Below are 26,085 nucleotides of genomic sequence, written 5' to 3' on the forward strand. Positions count from 1 at the left end.
TGATGGCATTCTTTTCTTCATTCTTTCAATGACCACTGCCAATTTCCTCCGAAGCTGGTGGTCAACTTCCTGTCAGCGGAACAGAACGGAAGGTAATGTCGCAGGGGCTAACTGCTTGATTTGGGCCAAAAGATTACTGTTATGCATGCAGAAGAGTTCTTCCCAATATGTTTCCTCTACACACATCGGGCGCATATGATTTCACAGTTGCTTGAACCGCCATGAATAATATATTGGTGATGTCCCGACCGAGATATATCTCACACTGGCACTGGATGGGTGCACGAAAATTGATCAAGTGGAGCGTGTCTATGAATATTTTTCCGTGTTTATGGACGGGCCTATTCCAGGAAGCAAGGAGTTACGGCAGATCAAATGGTGCGGCAGTTGTTTATCATTTATAGCAGCCTATTCGGTGTCATTCTGGGAGGAGCTTCAGTTCAGGAAATCAGCACAGCTACGTGGTGCGTGGTGTCGAGGTCATGGCTAATCCAAATCCCATACATGCTGCTGTTTGAGGAAATTCTCGACTATCTGGATGCTGGGGGGAAATTCTGACAAGTGCAAGTTCAACTTGTAGCAGCCTGGTGGTCGATGGTAAAAGTCACTGTCAAAGGATCAACTTTGTAAGCCGAAAAGTTAGAGCCGAGCCCGGGTGCATGTCTGTCTATACGGATTAAAGCGATAATACTGATTAAAACAGTTCTACAGCCAACACGGGTGCGTTACAGAGTAGACCCCCTGTTTGCGTTTCTAGCATGGTGATGTCGAGCTTGTGCGAATTATCTGAAGTCTGGCCTGGAAGATTCACAGAGGCAGTGATTCTAATGAAAGGGCACAGATAATTTTGTTGTTTATATTTTCCTTGAATTATTGTTGCATGGGGCTCATTTCAACCATCATTTTTTTTATCTGATTTAATAGCAGTGAACGAAAAGGGACGATGCTATAACATTTCTGCTGAAGGGTCGAATCGTTTCGCAATCTTCAACAAAGTAAGTCTCTGGACTAAAACTGTGTTTATTAGTTTGACTAGTCTTTTTAAAAGGTTTGCATTTTTTTTTGTTTGAGAGTGTGTTTTCAAAAGCAGTCAGTGGAAGTATGGGAAAGTTACTTTGTATCAGATTGTGATTATGTTGATTATTAGCTCATCTAAATCAGTTTCAGAATGGTGGAAAAAGTGGCGTTTGACATTTCAACAATAGGTGCTGTTTCCCTCACCACTCGAAAGTTATACAAAAAAATAATCGATTTTCAATTTGGACGATGGCTTGGCTCACATGAATTAGGCTCAAAATATGATATATTTCAATACTTTACATATTTTATAAGTTAGTCAATATTCTTATGTTGTCCAATCTTAAAAAGACACCTCTCGTTTATGATGGTGCAAACCCTAGAACCGATCTATATATTTTTTTTAAAAACTTTTTTTTGAGTAGATTAGTTTGGATTAGAGAATGTGTTAAAAAACAAATTTTGTCAAATTTGAAATTGTTTTTAAAAGTAGAAAAAAAATTGCAATCTGTTGATAAAGTGTACCGTTTTAAAGTTTTTAGCATTTCAAAGTATATTTTTTCAAGTAGCTGAGAAAATTTCTCACATTGAGCCTTTCCAACTTCGTTGATCTAATTGCTGGTTGGTGAGATATAGCATCTTAAATTTAAAATTTTGTGAAAAATGAGTTTTTCCCTTACTATTCTCAGTGATATCTAATTAGTCCTCATTTTTTGACTTTGATGATGATCAATTTTCTTCGAAAATGATCAACGGCTTCATTTTAAGCACGGCCCAGTGCTTAATTGAAGCACAAAGCTTATGGGATTTTGGCTATATGGGAGACATTGGAAAAAATCATGAAAACATTAAAAAAATATAGTGTTTTGGAATCGGGATGATGGCAGCTATCCATTGCATTTATAATCACATGAAAAATTTCACAAAAATACGTATTTTTTGTATTTTGAAAATGCAATGTTTCTCGAAAAAAAATACTACAAATTATTGTTATTGCAATATGGGTATCAAATAATCGGGCTTTTTTTCATACATTTCGAATGTAATAACATCACTTTTAAATTACTCAAAATTTTCACAAAACTACGTATTTTCGAAAAAAATACTCAAAATTTAAAGTTTTTCTCAATATGTGTATCAAATGATCGGAAATTTTTCATACATTTCAAAAAAGATAACAACTGTTTTTAAAGTACTCAAAATTTTCACAAAACTACGTATTTAAAAAAATACTTGAATTTGATTTTTTTTTTACAATATGGGTATCAAACTATCGAAATTTTTCATAAAATTGGAATTTAATACCACAGTTTTTTGAAAATATTGAAAAATGTCACATAACGACGTATTTTCGAAAACATACTCGAAATTTTCAGTTAATGGTATCCATATTATGAAAATCTCAAATGCGAGTATTTTTTTCGAAAAAAACCTCGTTTTGTGAAAACGTTGAGTATTTTCAAAAAAAAATTGTCTTTACATTCGAAATAATTGAAAAAATCCCGATCATTTGATATCCATATTGTGAAAGACTGAAATTTCCAGATTTTTTTCAAAAATACGTAGTTTTGTGATTTTTTTTATTTTTTCAAAAAATGTTGTTTTTACATTCGAAATTTATAAATAAAATTAGATTTATTGATACTCATATTGTTAGAAACTGAATTTAAAAAAAAACGTAGTTTTGTGAATACATTGAGTATTTTCAAACAAAATTTGATCGATCATTTGATATTCATATTGTTAAATACTAAATTTTGGAGTTTTTTTTCAAAAATATGTTGTTTTGTGATTTTTTTAGCATTTTCAATAAAAAAAATGTTATTACATTCGAAATAATTGAAAAAAACCCGTTCATTTGAAACCCCTGTACAGTCATGCCCCGATTTTGCACACCTCGGTTTTGCACTGCCCCGGTTTTGATTCGTTCAGCTGCCTCGGTTAAGCACGGCCCAGTGCTTAACTGAAGCACAGAGCTTATGGGATTTTGGCTATATGGGAGACATTGGCTATAATCCTATGAAAAATCCTCCATACTTCAAAAAATTATAGTGTTTTGGAATTGGGATGATGTCAACTATTTATTTCAGTTTTTCACAATGGGTAATTCTCCGCCAACTCACACAGCAGTTGCCCCGACCCCTCTTCGATTTGCGTAAAACTTTGTCCTAAGGGGTAACTTTTGTCCCTGATCACGAATCCAAGGTCCGTTTTTTGATATCTCGTGACGGAGGGGCGGTACGACCCCTTCCATTTTTGAACATGCGAAAAAAGAGGTGTTTTTCAATAATTTGCAGCCTAAAACGGTGATGAGATAGAAATTTGGTGTCAAAGGGACTTTTATGTAAAATTAGACGCCCGATTTGATGGCGTACTCAGAATTCCGTAAAAACGTATTTTTAATCGAAAAAACACTAAAAAAGTTTTAAAACTTCTCCCATTTTCCGTTACTCGACTGTGAAAAAATTTGGAACATGTCATTTTATGGGAAATTTAATGTACTTTTCGAATCTACATTGACCCAGAAGGGTCATTTTTTCATTTCGAATAAAAATTTTCATTTTAAAATTTCGTGTTTTTTCTAACTTTGCAGGGTTATTTTTAGAGTGTAACAATGTTCTACAAAGTTGTAGAACAGACAATTACAAAAAAGATTGATATATAAACATAAGGGGTTTGCTTATAAACATCACAAGTTATCGCGATTTCACGAAAAAAAAAGTTTTGAATTTTTTTTTACAAAACTTCGTATTTTAGAAAAAATACTCAAAATTTCAGTTTTTTATAATATGGGTATCAAATGATCAGGATATTTTTTTAAATTTTGAAAGTTGTTTTTGAAGTTGAACAACTTGTTTTTAAAATACAAAAAAAATCACAAAACTAAGTATTTTCGAAAAAATACTTTTTTATCAAAAATATGTAGTTTTGTGAAAATTTTGAATATTTTCAAAAAAAAAATTAAAATATATGGAAAAATCCGGATTATTTGATACCCATGTTTCAAAAACTCAAATGTTGAATATTTTCTCGAAAGTACGTAGTTTTGCGAAAATTATGAGTATTTTCAAAAAAGGGTTGTTATAACATACGAAATGTATGAAAAAAATCCGATAATTTGTAACCCATATTGCGAGAAACTGAAATTTTGAGTATTTTTTCAAAAATACGTAATTTTGTGAAAATTTAGAGTATTTTCAAAAAAAATGTTATTGCATTTGAACTGTATGCAAAAAAACCGATCATTTGATACTCATATTGCAAAAAACTGAAATTTGGAGTATTTTTTCAAAAATACGTAGTTTGGGAATTTTTTTAGTATTTTGTATGAAATGTATGAAAAAATCCCAATCATTTGATTCCCATATTGCAATAACAATTATTTTGAGGTTTTTTTTAGAGTAAAAAACTGCATTTTCAAAACACAGGCAAAATACGTATTTTTGTGAAAATTTTCATGTAATTATAAATGCAATGGTTAGCTGCCTCCATCCCGATTCCAAAACACTATATTTTTTTGATGTTTGCATGATTTTTCATACGATTAAAGCCAATGTCTCCCATGTAGCCAAAATCCCATAAAATCTGTGCTTCAGTTATGTATGTCTCGGTTTTGCATCCCCCATATGCGCTGCTAAACCGAGGCATGACTGTATAGTGACAAAGGGAACGCCTGTGAAAACATCATCTTAATTTAAAAGATACAAAGAAAAGTCTCTTTGAGAAAACAAAGAGAATTAATCATTTTTAAAAAGGCCAAATTGTTCATGTTTCGCCTTTCTAATATATTGTAATCAACTTATGAAATGTTAATATGTTTTTATCATGTATAACAATCATTTTAATGTAAGCAATTTACGAAAATCAACCGATTTTTCAGGATATTTTCAATATATAACTTAATAATAACGATTATTTCAACAAATCGTTAATTTTATTTCTATGCATCCGAGTTTTAAATTTGTTCACTCTCCAATCAGGACCCCTGAATCGTCTGTTCTGGAGATTTGAACACCAGATAAACAGTTTTTTTTCTCTGTCGTTAAATCGAGCCTAGCCAAGGGAAAACCCGTTTTTCCACTCCCCAAAAAAAGTACTCACCGAAATCCGGACAGATACTGCAGCACGTAGCTAGCGAGCAGCAACGCCAGCACCGTGATCGACTGCAAGTGTCCCAGCAGGGTGGCCAGATCCCGGTCGACGGCATTTGGCCGCAGTCCAACCAGGCCCAGGATGCACACGAACGGCCGGAGAAACTGTGCTCGAGTTTTGGCGGTGGTTTTTGTTTTGCAAGCCAGTTAAAATTTACGATTTTCGGTTCGTTTTCGATGGTTTTTTTTTGCATTCGGTTCAGTTTGTGTTGTTTTTCCCGATGGCGGCCACGTGGTCGATGTTTTCGTTCCCTGTGGTGCACGTGCAGTGATAGTGAGGGAGAGACAAAAAAGTGTGGAAAAGATTTTATAGCCACTGGGAGTTTATTTTGGAGAGAAAAAAAAATCGTTCGTACAGTTATTTTTAGTTACCCGGAAAAGCGGAAAAAGGCCCGTCGGCGGTGGTGAAAAACGCAGTCATTTTCGGCAGGCGGCAGCAGCAGCAGCAGAAATGTTTTCACGCCCCATTTCAGACCCGTCCAGACATGCCGGAAGTGGATTTCGATGGCGGGGACGGTGGCGGATTTGGATTGACACATTACGGTGGCGCATAGGAAAACATTGTGGTGTGGGGTTGAAGTGGGAACATGGAAAGAGAGAGATGGAAAATAAGAGATAACAATATTTTTTTTATTGGAAACTGAAGTGTTATACTGCCCATGTTCGCGTAAATGTCCCATATGCAAAAACAGCAAGCTGAGAAAAACGCATTTGAAGTTTGTCCCACACATAAGGCTACGTGTTAAGTTTTCACGAAAAAACAGGATTTCCTCCGGATTTAGAGTCGTGTGTTGTTCGTTGGATCGATCGGAGAGTGAATCGACGCGCGCGAACCCGCGGGAAAGTGGTAGAAAGTTCTCGAAATCATTAAAAAAGGGGTCGCAGTGTGCCCAGAGAAGTTGGGCCATCAGTCGTGTGGTGTTCGTTGGATCGATCGGAGAGTGAATCGACGCGCGCGAACCCGCGGGAAAGTGGTAGAAAGTTCTCGAAATCATTGAAAAAGGGGTCGCGGTGTGGCCAGAGAAGTTGGGCCATCAGTCGTGTGGTGTTCGTTGGATCGATCGGAGAGTGAATCGACGCGCGCGAACCCGCGGGAAAGTGGTAGAAAGTTCTCGAAATCATTGAAAAGGGGGTCGCGGTGTGGCCAGAGAAGTTGGGCCATCAGTCGTGTGGTGTTCGTTGGATCGATCGGAGAGTGAATCGACGCGCGCGAACCCGCGAGAAGTAGATCGGAAAGGCATTGAAATAGAGATTCGCATCGTTGAATTATATATTATAATTTCATTTCGTTTTGAAAGCCCATCCCATAGCATCGTTGCTCGGATGGCACGCCGGCGGTAAGAAGTTAAACATAATACGCGATTAAGGAATTGATAAGTCCTTCTCAAAGCGTCGCAACTCGGAAGGCAGCGATAATGTTTCACTTTTTGGTCATATCATCTTACAAAAATGGATCCTGATCTATCCTAAATTGTACATCACCGAATAATTCGTTAATTCAAAATTCATTTCGTTTTGAAAGTCCTTCCCAAAGCATCGTTGCTCGGATGGCACGCCGGCGGTAAGAAGTAAAAAATACGCGATTGATGAGACCTTCTCATAGCGTCGTAGCTCGGAAGGCAACGATTGTTTCACTTTCTGGTCATATCATCTACCAAGATGAATCCTGACCTTCCCTTTCCTTCCCCTACTAACACAATTCCCCCACTTCCCGTGATGCTTGAAGGAGATGCTGTGGATTCAACGGTCTCATGCGGTGTCAACAGGTATAGAGCGACAAACTCTGTGTCTGATGAGTCTGCAACTTCAACTATCGGACTAACATTCCTACCTTTGTTGAACTGCATCTCCTTGGGGGGGCGCCGGTATTGACTTAAAGCAGAGATCTTCAGGGGTTATACAGTGAGGATGATTAGCTCCCACTATTCATCTGTTGGTTCATTGTGTAACTTCAGCTGATCCGTCAATAACGGAGTAGCAGCTCATTGGCAGTCAACCATGCTCATGCTCAAAAACAGGATTTCCTCCGGATTTCTTGAACAAAGTACTGGATGTTATAGGCTTTTCTGAAAGATCACACGATTTTGAACAAAACTGCATCAATAACTAAAAAACGATGAAAATGCATATGGGACATTTATGCGATCATGGGCAGTATAGCAATTGAAGATAGGAGTGTTGATAACTGGAAAATTGTAGGTTTACAAGTTCTGGATTAGTTAAATAGATCGTTTTGAGATTTTAAATGAACAGTTCGTGGCTGATGATATTGAAAAAGTAATGCCAAAATAGGATCAGTTCTGTTAATATAATAAGTCATGTTACGTCGCTTGAAAAAATTTCAATGTAAGAAAAAGTAAATAAATGGGATTAGGTTTGTTTTCTTTTCAGTTGCAGTTCAGTTGTCTTCTGTAATTTTTTTAACTCTTGTTAGTACCTTCGTTAAAGAAATAGTTGTTCCAAAATGGATAAAGAGGTAACAAGCAGCTCAAATGAACTCCAAAACTTTGTTACATAAAACGACGAAGTTGACTTTATAGCTGTCGGCCACCATTGCTAGTACCAACCACTAGTGTCTTCCTTTTTATCTACAAGGACTTCGCCGCACAGTGGATCCTCTCCGAACAAAGGTGTGACAAAATTAAAAAAATGTCAGGTATTCTACCGAATATGTCTTATAAGGGTATTTTTGGGCAGCTGAATTCAAAAAATACATTTATTTTTTCATAAAATGAAATCTAAGTACATTAGGGTGGTTCATAAACTATTATTTTTTTTAAATGTTTATTTTAATTGCTGAAATTGTTTTTTTATAACAATAGTAGCTTGGAATTTTGATTTTGTGTGTGTGTAAATCATAGCAAATAAAATGTTAGGGTGGTACACGCAACCGAGATCGGCGGAAATTCGTGCGGAATCCCTCTCAAATCGAATGGGAAATCCTACCGCGCACAGACAGGTGAGAAATCCCGCAAAAAGCTTGTGAGGGAATTCCGCAAGAATTATTTCAAGCCTGAAAAACCGAAAATACTCACACAACGAAACCATTTCTTATTTGTATTGGTGTTCACGCAGTTGCGGTTAACGTGGAAGTATTGGTGAACGATGTTTTAAATACGTTTGTATGTGTGTGTTACAAGAAGGTATTCCTTCTTATTCTTGTTCTTTTTAAAAGAAAAAAGCCGTTTAATTTCGCAATTTACTTTTTATTCATGACTCATATTAAAACTTCACCAGACAATTTAATTTCACACTAAATGTCACTGCTCCGCAAGCTGCTCCATTCATTTGCAGATCGTTGGGTGCACTTTCCTGATGATGCCGGAAACAGATCGTCGATCATTGCTGCCGCGATTCCAGCCTCTGCATTCCACGACCCGTTCAAGTTCAGAAACCGGCGTACCTCGGTAGCCTGTTTCGACACGAACAGAATTCCGAAGAAGGTTTCCGGACCAGTAACTGTTTGTGCAACCTGCAAGCAAAAGAAAAACAAGAACCCACCATCAATTTGCTGACTTCGATTTTCAATTTCCAGAAATCGAACTCTTCAAATCTCAAACGATAATCCTTCTTACCTGCTTGGCAGTACATATTTACACCATTTTACAAAAGCTTTTTAAAAATTAGTTGGTTTCTGTCGTCTAAAGACCGCCGAGAAAAATCACACGAGCTAAACGACTGAATTGATGAACAGTTGACAGTTTCTGTCAGGTCCGTCAGCGTCGGCGGCGGCTGCTGCGAGTGTGTGTAAGTATTAGTGAGTTTCGAGAAGTTTTGAAAACGGGCAGTCCCTAAACCACGTTAACTGTTATGTTTGATATGGGTCAGCTCCAAACTACGATGAAACGTTTTTATTGTTGAAGGTTTTTTTTTTATTTTTTTATTGTTATTCACAAAATTAATTGAAACATTAAAAAGGAAAAAACTCTTGGAACTACAAACAAAAAAGGATTGGTTTTATGAATTAGTTGGTCAATCGAATGGTCTCGAAATTTGGTTGTAAACATTTCAGTTGTTGTAGAATGTAAATTTTGCAAATTGGCAAGGTAAATTTGTCAAATTGTCAAATTGTCAAATTGTCAAATTGTCAAATTGTCAAATTGTCAAATTGTCAATTTGTCAAATTGTCAAATTGTCAAATTGTCAAATTGTCAAATTGTCAAATTGTCAAATTGTCAAATTGTCAAATTGTCAAATTGTCAAATTGTCAAATTGTCAAATTGTCAAATTGTCAAATTGTCAAATTGTCAAATTGTCAAATTGTCAAATTGTCAAATTGTCAAATTGTCAAATTGTCAAATTGTCAAATTGTCAAATTGTCAAATTGTCAAATTGTCAAATTGTCAAATTGTCAAATTGTCAAATTGTCAAATTGTCAAATTGTCAAATTGTCAAATTGTCAAATTGTCAAATTGTCAAATTGTCAAATTGTCAAATTGTCAAATTGTCAAATTGTCAAATTGTCAAATTGTCAAATTGTCAAATTGTCAAATTGTCAAATTGTCAAATTGTCAAATTGTCAAATTGTCAAATTGTCAAATTGTCAAATTGTCAAATTGTCAAATTGTCAAATTGTCAAATTGTCAAATTGTCAAATTGTCAAATTGTCAAATTGTCAAATTGTCAAATTGTCAAATTGTCAAATTGTCAAATTGTCAAATTGTCAAATTGTCAAATTGTCAAATTGTCAAATTGTCAAATTGTCAAATTGTCAAATTGTCAAATTGTCAAATTGTCAAATTGTCAAATTGTCAAATTGTCAAATTGTCAAATTGTCAAATTGTCAAATTGTCAAATTGTCAAATTGTCAAATTGTCAAATTGTCAAATTGTCAAATTGTCAAATTGTCAAATTGTCAAATTGTCAAATTGTCAAATTGTCAAATTGTCAAATTGTCAAATTGTCAAATTGTCAAATTGTCAAATTGTCAAATTGTCAAATTGTAAAATTTTCGAATTGACATTTTGTCACTTTGAAATTTTGACATTTTGACATTTTGACATTTTGACATTTTGACATTTGGTATTTTGACATTTTGACATTTTGACATTTTGACATTTTGACATTTTGACATTTTGACATTTTGACATTTTGACATTTTGACATTTTGACATTTTGACATTTTGACATTTTGACATTTTGACATTTTGACATTTTGACAATTTGACATTTTGACATTTTGACATTTTGACATTTTGACATTTTGACATTTTGACATTTTGACATTTTGACATTTTGACATTTTGACATTTTGACATTTTGACATTTTGACATTTTGACATTTTGACATTTTGACATTTTGACATTTTGACATTTTGACATTTTGGCATTTTGACATTTTGACATTTTGACATTTTGACATTTTGACATTTTGACATTTTGACATTTTGACATTTTGACATTTTGACATTTTGACATTTTGACATTTTGACATTTTGACATTTTGACATTTTGACAAAACAATTAAAGAAAACAGTAAATTCTTCAATTGTTCAATCTGTTTGAGTCATGTCACTCCTGCACCACACTGCTAAGTGAATTTGTGCTGATCGGCGATACAAATTAAGCACGCATACTTGTGCACAGCACTGACGTGTGAGATACAACTGCCCTTCGAGTGTTTACGTTCTTGGTCAATGAAATTGAAACATTTCGACATTTTCCTGTGATGGTGTGCGTGAATTTTCGAGACCGTTCAAGTCTGGAGGGATTTTTGCGCGATTTCAGCGTTGCTCCACACAGCTCAAATTGGGAGGGCCGCCCTCACGGATTCCTCGTTTGCGTGTACCATATCACAATGATCCATAACCGAAATTTTGTTAAACAAAATTCGTAGATACCACACTTTTAATTAACAGCTTTGTCATCATTCGAAAAGTTGATCAGGGTCAGGCTAGTAGTAATGTTAGGGTGGTCCAGTTAATAGGGTGTTCCAAAATTTGTGTATTTGAGGAAAAGTGTTATTTGACTTCTATGTGATTATCATAACATTTTTACTGTACAAATTTTAGTAGTATCTGTAGTTTAGGTAGAAAAAGATCAGAAGATATTTCTAGAGTTTTTTTAAAAGTCCTATAAAAATATAAAACACAATAAATTAACGAACCTTTAAAAAAAACTCAAGATTTTTGTTGATGCCAACGAAAATTTCATTTCAAGTTTTTATCTCCTTCCCCTTTTGAATTTTCTCCAAATACTATGGTGCAAAACAAAGATCGTCACCTACAAAATTAATGAATCATTTTTTGTTGCATTAAAGTTATTATTTAGAGTAATTTGTGATACATTTTAATTAAAAAAGTTGAGAATAAGGCTTTGAATTTTTTTTTTATTTCCCATTCACGACTAGATCCAAGGTCTGCTCTGCTTTTTATGTACTAAGCTACACATAAAAATATGTAAGTTAAAACTGCTTTTTTGAAGACTTTTTGGGACAGTTAAAAAAAAATCTTGCATGATTTGGATTCTCACAAGAAAATCTATCGTAACAAAAGTATGTACCGTTGTCAGGGGTGACATTAGGCCTGGGGGTGAGATTGGGTCATACAAATTTTAGCAATTTTGTATCTCATCCACCAGACCCAATGTCATCCCTGATGACGGTATTCATTAAAATGTTTGCAATTGCTTATTAACTAATATGTTTATAACTGCCCGCATCACTTTGTTCCAATAAATCTCCACGCAGATACACATCGTAGCTTGTGTGCTATCTTGTGACACGTCCTATCTTTTTACAGCAGATGGGTTACAAGATAGCACACAAGCACATGTGAAATTTTACGATAGAAAGTATTTTCGCCGTTGAAGTTTTCAGTCATTCCAAGAGGAATATTTAACCAAGTCATAAAAAAGACGAGAGAGAGGATGGGGGGGGGGGGGGTATCTTGGTACAATAAGAAATCCAACATCCAGTATTATTTTAGAACATTTGTTGAATTCTTGAATATGAAGAAAAATCATAAGGCGATTGCCACATCTGACTTTTTGATCCGATTTGTGAATAGAGTAGAGTAGATCCACTTTGACATTTTTTAGAAACATGCAAATTTTGATCTTTCGAGCAAGTATGAGCAAACAGTCTTAAAGTACATAAAATTTCATGACAGAAACTGCATACGAGACTTTGGTCACACCCGTACAAAATTGTTCCTGAAGGGTTGAAATTCGAAAAATTCTTGAAAATGGTTATTGCTTTCTTTCGTTTGGAGAGCAAAAAAGGGGGGAGGGGTCAACCAAAATTCCAAGAACAGTAAAACTAAAAACTTTTAAATACCTTTCGAATGCAGCCAGAAGAATCAAATTTGGTTTAAAATTGGCTGAGTTATACAAGTTTTAAGAAAAAAAAATATTTGCGAATTTTGAAGTTTCAGCTACTAGAAATAACAAAAATGTCTGCACTCTCAAAGCTGCCAAAAATTCAAATTCCATCCAATCTTGCTCAAAATTTGGGAAAGTGTTTTTGAAGGTATGAGAAAAAATAAAAAAATACTAACACTACTGAAATTAAACTTTCATTTTTTGATTTTTGTCACACCTGGATCCACTGTGCGCCGCCCTGCGCTCCTAAGTGTTTGAAAGTATGGCACGGAGCGACGGCGCCGAATATCCATATTTACACAAAGAATTTTAGAGCGCCCGCCGCGGGATTCCAACCAGCGACCTCTGGATTGTGAGTCCAGTGCGCGGTCCGATTGATCCACACGGGCGGGACATGTTACATACTGCATAACAACTTATTGTATCTAGTTAATTCATCAAAGAACCGACTTGAATTGAATTGAATAAGAGGTCTTCAGAAATATGATTTTATTCCAGAGATTCAAAAAGACATTTTTCCTAGATGATACTGAACATTGACAAAACATAAGTGTTTCTATATAAACGAATAATAAACGAAATTTAAACACACGCGTGTAATCGGCTTTTCAAACTAGGTTTTCTAGCTTTTCACAATTGTTTTTTGACGTTTTAAATTGACCGATTCTTTCGTGAAGGCACAAGGTCTGTACGCATATTTTTTCAGTTTTTTGCTTGTAACTTTAAAATCTGTGGAAAAGGAATCAATATTTATACAAATTCGGAAAGTACATTAAATTTCCCATAAGAATTACTCCTAAAAAACTTAAAAAAAAAATACAAAGTTTAAGTCAAGAGGTGTAAAAATGTAGAGTAACGGGACAACATCGTAAAATTGGATCATTTTGATTTTTATACACAAAAGTGAAGAACTGTGCTCTTCGAGTAAGTTTATGGAAAAAACCCTTTTCTTCGGTTGTTTTGAAATGAAAAACAAACTGAAGCAAGAAATTTCGTCAAATTTAGTTGATTTGACGGAACTACTACTCTTTACTCTAGATTTATGATTTTGAATTCTAGTTTTATTCAAATTCTTCTTAACTTTACAAAAAAAGCTTTTTATGACTGAGGAACCGAGATATTTAAGATGGCTTCCAATTTTGCGGCAGAATAGAAAAACCACCATAAATGGATTTATAAGGTCAATCAACTAGTCAAATTCTACTGATTTGAGGTTGCTGAGCTCGAATATGAGCCCTAGATTACTCCAAAGTACTCAAGGATTGTGCAATCCAAGATGGTGGACAATATGGCGGTGCTAGAATATTGGAAATTTTTATACAGAAATGTAACAGGTCAAATTCAACTAATTTGGAGTTGCTGACTGAGCCCTAGTAATCAGGTATTTCAAAGTCATCTTCAAAACATATTATAATCTATCGACGCCAGCCGGACCCTAAGATGACAGTTTTAGTGAGTTGCGCATATTCACCGACAGATGGCCAGTGGGCCTCGTCGGAGTCCGCCCATTAAATACGTAAAATGGGTTGTATGACCAAAACATTGGCGTAACGGAACAACGCAAACTTGCGTCATTATAGTAACTCTGGTTCCTTGTGACCAATTTTCGATTTCCAAGATGCATTTTAAAGGTTTTTTTTTTGAATACGAAGAGGCTCTGAAATATGATGAAAATCCGATTTCACTAACCATTGCAAACTAAACAATTGTAATTTTTCGTGACGGGACAACGCTTCCATATACCCCCTTTTTAAAAGTCCTGTATAATTTTATATCAACAGAATCTGCTTTTATCAATAAAAGGGCTTATAAAAGAGTTAACTGCAATCCATCCATTACTTTGAGCTATTTAAAAAAATGGCAAAAAAAAATTTACTGCATTCATACATTTTAAAACTTCAGCTCACAGATACGAGTTACGGAAATTGGTTTCCGCATAATTAGAGGGTGACGATTCTCGAGATTTTCAATTTCCCGGGAATCGAGAGTTGTATTTTGCTATTTCCCGGGAATTGCCGGGACCCGGGAGTTTTTTTTAAACTATGCAATAGTGCCAATAATTTAGCAGAAATGTAATAAATTTGTTTCTTTTCAACTAATTCAGTTACAATTGATTAAAACTTATTCAATGAAACGTTAATTTAGGTAGCCTCGTTTTATAGTTCACAGAATGACCCAATCTCACCCCCAGACCCAATGTCACCCCTGATGACGGTATTTTTTCTGAATTCTGAAGCTTTTTGCATGAACTTGCCATTAGATTTTTAAAAATTTCAAATTAGCTAATATGTAATTTCCCAGTATCTTTATTTTTGCAATATGATAAATAACGACTCAAAACAACAATTTAAAATTGTTTTTCCTTCTTTGGTCAACTATAAATATTGAATTAAGAAATATTTACCTGGAAAATATTAAATGAAGAAATATTAACAGTTATCCGGAAAACCAGAATTTTAACAATTGGCGGACCTATACTTTACAAAGAGTTGCAGAGTTATATTTCCAAAATGTTATTTAATATTGAGATTGATGCAAAACCCAAAACTACTTAGTGACATCATAAAGGAAATTACCTTGATACAGCGAAATTAACATACTTAGAATTAAAAAAAAAAACTCAATTATAAGGTTTGCTATGCTCGAGAGATGATATGGAAATTGAACTTATCTTGAAAAGGCTTTTCCCTCTTAGAAATAATCAATAGAAATAATGTTTAAAAAAAACTTGAGTTTTTCATTTCTGGGGTGTACCTGCTAAATAAGCTTTAAAGTGACTTTTGACTACACTCAATTATAGCAATTGGAAGTTTTGACGATTTAAAATTTACACTTTCTGGATAAGAAGATTATAGAAGCATTGGTTTATTCGAACTTGAATATCGATAATTGAACACTCAATGTTCTGAACAATTTCGATTTTTTCAAGTGTTATTCTGATTAGTTTATATAATTTGGCTTTCATATTTATATCAATAAAATTTCGACCAAATTTCCCGGGAATCGAGAGTTCCAAAAATGATCGATTTCCCGGGAATTTTTTCCCGGGAATTCACGCTCTTCACCCTCTACGCATAATTGATCGATGCCACAAACATCATCAGCACAGCTGACAACAGTTATCCAAACTGCGAACAAAGCATAACTTCGTTTACCTCGCCGCGATTAAAGCAAGTAGATCGATTAATGCTCAATAAGCAAAACCTCAGTACCTAGTGTGTGAGGCTCTGAGGGACTTTTCGATTACAATAAAATCAGAACGTTTTGGACAGTCAAACCTAACGCGTCGGCGTTATTAATTTAGAAAAAAACAACCCTTTCATCATGGAACCTTTATAACTAAAGAACTTTATTTTTTTGGAAAATCAATATATTTCTTCGATGTAGTGCTATTTTGGCACGCGCTCATACAAACTTGTAAAAGGATTGGCAGGATAACAATAACATATAATAAAAAGTATAGTACTTCTCGTATTTGAAAGAATGCAAAAATTAACACAAATAATTCAAATAATTTGCATAAAAATGTGAGAATGCAAAAATTATCAGAAATTAACCAAAATTGTATGTGAAACATGAAAAGAACTGCTTACGTTTTAAAGATACATTATCTCACTGAAAAGATGTTTTCTACTTGAAACAATGATTATTTTAAAAAATGGTTTAAAATTACAAATAAAATTGATTCAAAATTATATGCTATATTTAAAAATCTGCACATATTTCAAAGAATGCAAAAACTCAATGAAATGTCACTATTAATTTGCTTTAAAAACCAAGAAAAATAACTCACAAAAATAATTCAGTTAGTTTGCTTATAAGAACAAAGAATGCAAAAACCCACAGCATTTTTTTGAAATTATAAGCTAAAATTAAGAACTCATGTTTTAAAGCATGGAAAAACTTGGGAAAACACGCAGAAATGATTCAGAGTGGTGTGTTCAGGAAACAATGTTATAATCTTCAAAATTCTGTGGTTAATTCAACGTGAAACGAAACACAAAACGTAATGGCAGCGCTGTCTGCAAGTTTTATCTAAACTAACAACTAAACTGAAGACGACAAATCTTTTTAAGAAGTCTTTTTGAGGCAGGCAGCTTTTTTATGATTGTAAAGACTTCTTCAGTTTTTGGAGATAAAATATGAAGAAAAATTTACCTACAATAAAACAAGATCGTCATGGTCTCAAAAAATAAAAAATAAAATTTCAAAAAAGGCGTAGTGCAAAAAGAGACTTAAACTGAATCTATGACATAGTTTGTATTTTTGTGACATTTATCGACTAATGCGTGCTTAAATTGTTTAAACACAAATTGTTCAGCTTTAACCTCATGTTGTAACATTGTTGTCGGATATCCTCATATTGTGAATCATATCTTTGTCCTCAAAAACTCACTTTCCAACAATGTCACTCCTTTACCGAAGTCACCACCAACTTCATTGTGCAAATTTAGATCGGTCAATTTTCAAGCCATCATTTCCCGCTTGCTCCCGGAACCGCACACATTTTTCCCCGGGAAGCATCCATCAAAGTCAAGCGCTTTATAGTTAGTACTCGCTCCACCTCTGCCTTACTGACTGGTGGAGCCACCCAAAATGTGTAAGCTCTTTAGCTGCTCCCGGTCGGGAAGCTCAGCGAACCGAAAGTTTTACGACAACTAGTTTCGGTCGTCGTCAAAGTTCTCGCTGCTGCATAAAGCTTTTCATCTTTTTCGGGAGAAAAGTCACGGGAAAACTTTTACGAACACGCACACACTCCCACACTCACGTGTGCACAAAATAACTCCACCACTTTGTTGCCAGAGCGTGTTTTGCAGCCTAACCTTCACGAGGAGCAACCAGCACCGAACTACAGCGATAGTAGTAAAAGTGGTTGTGTGCTTCTCAGAATCAAGAGTGCAGGCACCAAATATAAAACGCTTCACGAGCTGCAAATGAACTTTTCCAGCAGCACACATTTTGCACCCCATCGAAAAGGGATCCAGCATCCAGTCTAGTGGGAGGAGGAGGAAAAAGCTCTACGGAGCAATGCAAGCTTAGTACAGTGAGGGAAGAATGCACTTGACTGCGCGCTTACTGCGGTAGGGTTGGATGGAGTTTTTGAAACGTAAGATTAGTTTTTGAATGACAATTAATCTACTTTACAATTTTAAAAATCGTTGCCAGACACTATGAATAAACTGTTAACTTTTTAAGGCATCACCAAATCTGATTAAATTACACTGACCTACAAACTTGTTGGTCGGTGTTATTGGTGTAAGGCAGAATTTGTAGGATACTTGATCCGTAGCATCGAAGCCTAAACATAAATAAAACAAAAAGATAATAAATGAATTTGATTTACTTTTTTTTAAAATAATGAATTAAAAAAGCATCACAAAATGTGTTAAATGAAATAGGGGAAATATACCCTTTGTCAGCCTATTTCAGCTTTCATAAAGTGTTTTTGACTGTCCCAAAGTAACAAATAGCTCAAATAAAAGTGAGCAAGCAACTTTCCATTGTTGATGTATCTAAAAATGTTGATTTAATAGCGTAAAACTGCTAAATTGATGAGAATTTGTCGAACGGCTTAGGGTGATTAAAATGGGTATATTTCCCCTATTACCCGTGTTGTCAAAAGATCGAAGATCTCAAGATTAAAAAAAAAAAGTTAATTTGACGAAATTTATCTCTGTTCCGATATTTTTTTTATTTGAAATAAACTGCGAGACTATCAATCATAAGTTTAATAAATAATAAATAATAAGTTTAATAAATAATTCATAGCAATTTTACTAATATTTTTTAATAATCAAAACTTTTTGAATATTCTTGACCATCCTACGATACTGCGGTCATCTTGGAAAAAAAATCCCCCATTATAGTTATAGCTTACATCAGGCCTGCCCAACGTCTGGCCCGTGAAGCCATTTCATCCGGCCCACGACGGCATTTCAAAATAGTTCTATGACTGGCCTTTAAGGCTGTTGATGAAACATTCGATAAATAAATTTAGAATCTTTATTTAAAAAAATAAGCTTAAGATCAATTTTTTACATATTTTAACTAAACATTAAATGAAAGCCTTTAGCTTTTTTTTTGCTTAGCAATGTTTTTGTTTAAAATTTAAAAATTTTTTATGTTTGAATTTAATTTTAATTATTTCTATGTTGATGTTTATAGAATTAAACTGAAAATTTAGAGAAGAAAATATAATTATCAATTTCGTAAAATTGTGAAATATACGATAAAAAACTTGGATTGTTGTACAGAATTAGAGGGTGACGATTCTCGAGATTTTCAATTTCCCGGGAATCGAGAGTTGAATTTGGCTATTTCCCGGGAATTCCCGGGACCCGGGAGATTTTTTTTTACTACGCCAACAGTGTCAAAAATTTAAAATGAAAAGTAATAAATTTGTTTCTTTTAAATGAATTCAGTTACTGTTAATTCATACTAATTCTATGAAACGTTAATTTGAGCAGCCTCATTGTTTTGAGGAACTATATAAAACTTTTGATTTTTTTTTTCTGAATCTGCAAAAACAAAATCGTTTCTTGAGTTTTTTTAAGACTCAAAATTGTAGTTTAAAATATTTACGAATCTTAATTCGCACTGAGTGATTTTTCAAAAGGTTCACAAACTTGTTATTAGATGTTTGTAAAAAAAAAACTGATATAGCTTATATATAATTTCCCATTTTATCGGGAATTTTGCAATATGATAAACAACGACTCAAGACAACAAATTAAATTGTTTTTTGTAATTTTTAAGTTCAACATTAAATATTCATTGAAAAAATATTTACAGTTATCAGGAAAACCCAAATGTTCACAAGAAACTAAATTGGATTGCTATGTTCAAGAGAAGATATGGAAATTGAACTTAACTTGAAAAAGCTTTTCCCTTTTACAAATAATTAGAAAACATAATATTTGAAATTAAAACATTTGATTTCATATCTAGGGTGTAACTGCTAAATAATTTTTAAGGTAAATTTTGGGGTCCACCCTTGGGTCCACCTTTTTTTGGCTTCTCTAAATTATAGTTATTGGAATTTTTGACAAGTTAAAATATACACTTTCTGAATAAGAAGATTACAGAAACATTGGTTTATTCGAACTTGAACATCGAACAATGAACATTCAATGTTCTAAACAATTTTGAATTTTTCAAATGTTTTTCTGATTAGTTTATATAATTTTGCGTCGATATTTATAAGTTTAAATTTCCCGGGAGTCTCGACCGAATTTCCCGGGAATCGAGAGGTCCAAAAATGGTCAATTTCCCGGGAAATTTTTCCCGGGAATTCCCGCTCGTCACCCTCTATACAGAATAATTCAACTATTGATTTCTGACTATTTTGAATGTGTTTACTTAAGATTTTAGTTTTTCTGTTTTGAGGCATTTTATTCAAATTCCAGAGTTTTTTTTAAAGGTCCTATAAGCTATTGTCTTTCATATGTTTATAGGACCTATTCAAAAAAAGTCTAGAATTGATTTTTTAAATAAATGTGTAAGGTAAAAATAATTTAGTTTTCAGAAAACAAGAAAATTATTTTAGTAATAAATTTTGTTAGGCAAAAGCTTAAAAAATCAAATTAATTTTACAGATAAAAAATTCGCCGCAAATATTTTTGAATTATTGAAAAATGTCTCAAAATAAGTCAAGAAATTTGGCCAAACAAATATTTTTAAAATAAGCTTCAATAGATTGAAGAAATTCGAAGAATATATTTTTTTTATTGTGTGTGTGTGTTTAAAATCATTTTATAATATTTTTTTATGATATTTGCATAAAAGTGCACAATAACAAGAGAATTGTTATTTTTGTAAAGAAGATTTGAATCCAAATTTCGTTTTAATAAATTATAATGACGATTGATTTTTTTTTATGTATATTTTTTTGATTAGCAAATAAATCAAAAAACAAATTTCAAAAAATATCTAATTATCCAAATAAATGAATCTTATTTGCTACACTAGTTTTTTTTTTGTTAATTTTAAAGGATCTGATGAAAATAATGTTATGATTTATCTTACATTTTCAATTATTATTAAACATTAGTTCCGGCCCGCCACTGCTTCAGAAAAATCAGATCTGGCCCGCAGGGCCAAAAGGTTGGGCACCCCTGGCTTACATACACATTAAACATAACGAATGAACCTTTGGCGATCCCTTAAGGAGCGACCATAAAAATAAACTTTAAAGCCCAACCTAATTAGGACTAATTAGGTTTTTGTGAAGCGGTGACTGGTCGGATATTTTGATTACACTGATCAACAAAAATTAACAAAAACGACTGCGCAGGCTCAAATCGAGGAGAAGCATGTAGTTTGGGATCCCCAGAATCACGTGCAGTTTGAATTTTTGAAAAATATTTAGACAGGGCTGAATGGTTTTGCACCAAAGTTTGTATGGAGAATTAGGGCGGTTCGTCGCTATTTCGTACAACCAAAAAATTATATGGGTAATTCTCTACCAACTCACACAGCAGTTGCCTTGACCCCTCTTCGATTTGCGTGAAACTTTGTCCTAAGGGGTAACTTTTGTCCCTGATCACGAATCCGAGGTCCGTTTTTTGATATCTCGTGACGGAGGGGCGGTACGACCCCTTCCATTTTTGAACATGTGAAAAAAGAGGTGTTTTTCAATAATTTGCAGCCTGAAACGGTGATGAGATAGAAATTTGGTGTCAAAGGGACTTTTGTGTAAAATTAGACGCCCGATTTGATGGCGTACTCAGAATTCCAAATAAACGTATTTTTCATCGAAAAAAACACTAAAAAAGTTTTAAAAAATCTCCCATTTTCCGTTACTCGACTGTAAAAATTTTTGGAACATGTCATTTTATGGGAAATTTAATGTACTTTTCGAATCTACATTGTCCCAGAAGGGTCATTTTTTCATTTAGAACAAAATTTTTCATTTTAAAATTTCGTGTTTTTTCTAACTTTGCAGGGTTATTTTTTAGAGTGTAACAATGTTCTACAAAGTTGTAGAGCAGACAATTACAAAAATTTTGATATATAGACATAAGGGGTTTGCTTATAAACATCACGAGTTATCGCGATTTTACGAAAAAAAGTTTTGAAAAAGTTGGTCGTCATCGATCATGGCCATTCATGGTCACCCGCGACAGACACGGACGACGAAACAAAGAGAAACGCAAAAAGTAACTTTTTCAAAACTTTTTTTCGTAAAATCGCGATAACTCGTGATGTTTATAAGCAAACCCTTTATGTCTATATATCAAAATTTTTGTAATTGTCTGCTCTACAACTTTGTAGAACATTGTTACACTCTAAAAAATAACCCTGCAAAGTTAGAAAAAACACGAAATTTTAAAATGAAAAATTTTGTTCTAAATGAAAAAATGACCCTTCTGGGACAATGTAGATTCGAAAAGTACATTAAATTTCCCATAAAATGACATGTTCCAAAATTTTTTACAGTCGAGTAACGGAAAATGGGAGAATTTTTAAAACTTTTTTAGTGTTTTTTTCGATGAAAAATACGTTTATTCGGAATTCTGAGTACGCCATCAAATCGGGCGTCTAATTTTACATAAAAGTCCCTTTGACACCAAATTTCTATCTCATCACCGTTCCAGGCTGCAAATTGTTGAAAAACACCTCTTTTTTCGCATGTTCAAAAATGGAAGGGGTCGTACCGCCCCTCCGTCACGAGATATCAAAAAACGGACCTCGGATTCGTGATCAGGGACAAAAGTTACCCCTTAAGACAAAGTTTCACGCAAATCGAAGAGGGGTCGGGGCAACTTTTCCCGATTTCGTGTGAGTTGGTAGAGAATTACCCATATGCAATATGTGGGAGTAGCGAACAGCACTAATACTCCACACAAACTTTGGAGAAAAACCATTCGGCCGTGTCTACATATTTTTGAAAAATTCAAAGTGCACGTGTTTCTGGGGATCCCAAACTTCATGCTTCCCCTTGAGTTGAGTCTGCGCAGAAATTTTGTTGGTCGGTGCTATAACTAACAATGGCAAACATAAATAAAAAAAATCGAAAAGTGGTGAAATAGCAAAAAATATTTGAGATTATAGTTGTGAAAACACTTGAAAATTATGACAGTCTTGTTTTCTGTTTTTCTTAATCAAAACTCAAAATTTTATTCGCATCAATTCTGAAACCCAAATTTAAAAAACTAACTTAATCCACCTATGTGGTTGGAGCCTTCCTCACTCATTACCAACAATGGCTGTACACAAATTTCATCAATTTTTTAGATCTGGAATAAAAAAGTACATTAATATCACTTAAGGGGCCATATCTCGAGACAGGGTGGCCAGATCTTCAATGTTTTAGACTCGTTGGAAAGGTCTTTCAATAACCTATCCAACGATGGGTCGGATGATGGACCCGGACATTGTTTACATACATTTAAGTGAGATCCGGATATATGTGAAAACACATTTTTATACATAACTTTTGAACTACTTATCGAAACTTCAATCTGTATAAAACTCGATCTATGGGACCCTAAACCAAGTCGAATGCAACAGGTTCGGGTCAAATCGGTTCAGCCAGTGCCGAGAAACATGAGCTAGTTTGTTGGTCACATACATACATACACACACACATACACACAGACATTTGTTCAGTTTTCGATTCTGATATGTATACATCGATTGATCGATTCTATATGTATACATGAAGGTGGGTCTACGACGTTTTGATACAAAGTTCATTTTTAAAGCAGGATTATAGCCTTACCTCAGTGAGGAAGGCAAAATGTGATTGATATACCTTTGAACAAAATTTCATCACTGAAAAAAAAAATCTGAAGAAATTAAAAAAAAATTAGAGAAAAAAACTAATTTATGTTTCTATCTACATTTTAGAATTATTAGTTCCTTTAAAAATTTCCCAATAAACCAGAATGCAAAAAAATCCTTTGAGTAACCTTTCATATATGACATATATGACCTAAATATCAAAATTTCCAAAAACTGGCCTATAATTTTCTATGGTTATTAGAATTATTTTCCCATCATTAACCTATTTTTTTTTTGAAAATTCAGGCCTGAAAGGGTTAAACAAATTGAATATGGGTCATTCTCCGCCAACTCACACAGCAGTTGCCCCGACCCCTCTTCGATTTGCGTGAAACTTTGCTCTAAGAGGTTATTTTGGTTCCTGATCACAAATCCGAGGTCCATTTTTCGATATTTCGTGACGGTGGGGCGGTACGACCCCTTTAATTTTTCTGGTTTTTTACTAAGACACTTTTTTTTAGTGATTTGTAGCTCGCAACCGTGAAGGGATAGAAATTTGGTATCAAAGGGACTTTTGTGTAAAATTAGACGCCCGATTTGATGGCGTACTCAAAATTCCGAAAAAACGTATTTTTCATCAAAAAAAGTTTAAAAATAGTTTTAAAATCGCTGCCATTTCCCGTAACTCAACTGTAAAAAATTGTGAGACAGGTTATTTTTTGGGAAATTTAATGTACTTTTCGAATCTGAAATAAGCCAGAAGGGTCATTTTTTCATTTAGAACAAAAATTTTCATTTCAAAATTACGTGTTTTTCCTAACTTTGCAGGGTTACATTTTAGAGTGTAACAATGTTCTACAAAGTTGTAGAGCAGACAAAAACAAAAATATTGATATATAGACATAAGGGGTTACATGTATTCTTCACGAGTTATCAGAATTTTACAAAAAAGTTTTTTGAAAAAGTTATGATTTAGACCATTTTTGACCAGTTTTTCGAATTTTTAACACCTAAAATTCAATCGTGTGCTTTTGAAAGTATTATTTTTGGAAAGTTCAGCTAATTTTGCATAAAAAATGACCCCTTGGACGATTGTCGTGACTCGTGCATTGCGAGAATCAGAATTTATTTTTCAAAAATAATATTTTTGTGATGAGTAAAAAATATGTATGTAGATTCGAAAAGTACATTAAATTTCCCATAAAATGACCTGTCTCACGATTTTTTAACAGTTGAGTTACGGGAAATGGCAGCAATTTTGAAACTATTTTTTAACTTTTTTTGATGAAACATACGTTTTTTCGGAATTTTGAGTACGCCATCAAATCGGGCGTCTCATTTTACACTAAAGTCCTTTTGACACCAAATTTCTATCTCTTTACGTTTGTGAGCTAAAAATCACTAAAAAACGTGTCTTAGTAAAAAACCAGAAAAATGAAAGGTCGTACCGCCCCACCGTCACAAAATATCGAAAAATGGACCTCGGATTCGTGATCAGGAACTAAAATAACCCCTTAGAGCAAAGTTTCATGCAAATCGAAGAGGGGTCGGGGCAACTTTTTCCGATTTCGTGTGAGTTGGTGGAGATTTCCCATATATTGTATATAATATTTATCTTGTTAATTTTGTAACAAACAGTAAATTTTGAAACTTAATAAATAAGTATTTCAAGACCTCAAATCAAAAACAAGTGGAAAATAGTTCATTTATTCTCAGAATTATAGACAGCAGAATAATTGTTATAATTTCCAGATTGAGTTGTATTGGGACCATCCACAAACCACGTGGACACTTTTTTGGAAATCTCACCCCCCCCCCCCCCCCACCCCCATTGTGGACAATTTCCATACAAATAAAATCTTTTTTGTATGGAGCGTGGACAATCGCCAACCCCCCTAAAGTGTCCACGTGGTTTATGGATGGTCCCATTGTTTATTTTTAATATTCAACCGTAATGTCTTTATTTTTCATTTATTCATCCCTCGACCTTGACCAGTACTGCACATATAATTTGAATGGCACGCTTGGGCTTTGCAACGAAAAACATAGAAACTATCGATTCGAACAATATATTTGAAAACCTGATTTTTTTAGCGTAAACCAATTGTCCATACAAAAATGATACGAAAATATTCAAAAATCTGTATCTTTTCGGCAAAGTTGTAGGTTTTGATGAAATGATGAGGACTACTCAGAAACGAATAGGCTTACGGAAAAAAATGCCGACATTTAACAAATGAAAAAGCACCGCTGAGTTATGATTTTTGCAAAAAAAGTTTTTTTTTTCAATAATATTCATACCCAATAAGTTGTTTTGACTTAAGTTTTTATTGTGGAATCAAATTTGCAATCAAATTTTGATTAAGTGCACTGGTTTCGAGATATGACAAAAAATAACTAAAAATTTGCAGTTTTTCGATTAGTTGAAATAATACTCATAAGTGATCATCAACCACTACACAGGTCATCTTTGTGGCCCTGTTAGTTATAACACCAAATCAAATCAATCAATAATACCCATAAGTGATCATTTCTAAAAGTAATTTTGTCTAAGAAACGTTTGCCTTTGGTAGCTAAGATAAAGATGACAAAAGATAAACAAATCGAAAAAAATGCAGTTTTCAAAGTCTCACATAAATATCCCGTCATTTTTTAATGCAAATATCTCAGAAACCAATTAATAAACCAATAAAAATTTAAATATTTGTTTAATTGTCTGATAATTTTGAAAACAATATTTTGAAAATTAAGGAATCAAGATTGAGTATTTGGTAATATTTTGCTCTTGACAAATTCTCAATGAAATCGGCCGATTTTATTTTTTAAGTTTTTTATTTGGCTCAAACTTTGTGAGGGCCTTCTCTATGACCAT

At 33.8% G+C, this 26,085-nt stretch overlaps 2 protein-coding genes across 2 annotated transcripts in view; one reads left to right on the plus strand and one right to left on the minus strand.

Annotated features, from left to right (window-relative positions):
- Positions 1-26,085, plus strand: part of LOC120423628 (protein yellow-like) — a 564,570-nt gene that overhangs the window by 59,456 nt on the left and 479,029 nt on the right. The gene's annotated exons all lie outside the window — the stretch shown is intronic.
- LOC120430972 (uncharacterized) overlaps positions 1-26,085 on the minus strand; it is a 131,586-nt gene that overhangs the window by 37,504 nt on the left and 67,997 nt on the right. Inside the window, exon 4 of the mRNA XM_052707012.1 lies at positions 5,119-5,273. Within this exon, the coding sequence (XP_052562972.1) occupies positions 5,119-5,273 (155 nt within the window). The remainder of the gene's footprint in view (positions 1-5,118; positions 5,274-26,085) is intronic.

This window comes from Culex pipiens, chromosome 2, assembly GCF_016801865.2.
Source record: "Culex pipiens pallens isolate TS chromosome 2, TS_CPP_V2, whole genome shotgun sequence".
In the NCBI taxonomy this organism is placed as follows: Eukaryota; Metazoa; Arthropoda; class Insecta; order Diptera; family Culicidae; genus Culex; species Culex pipiens.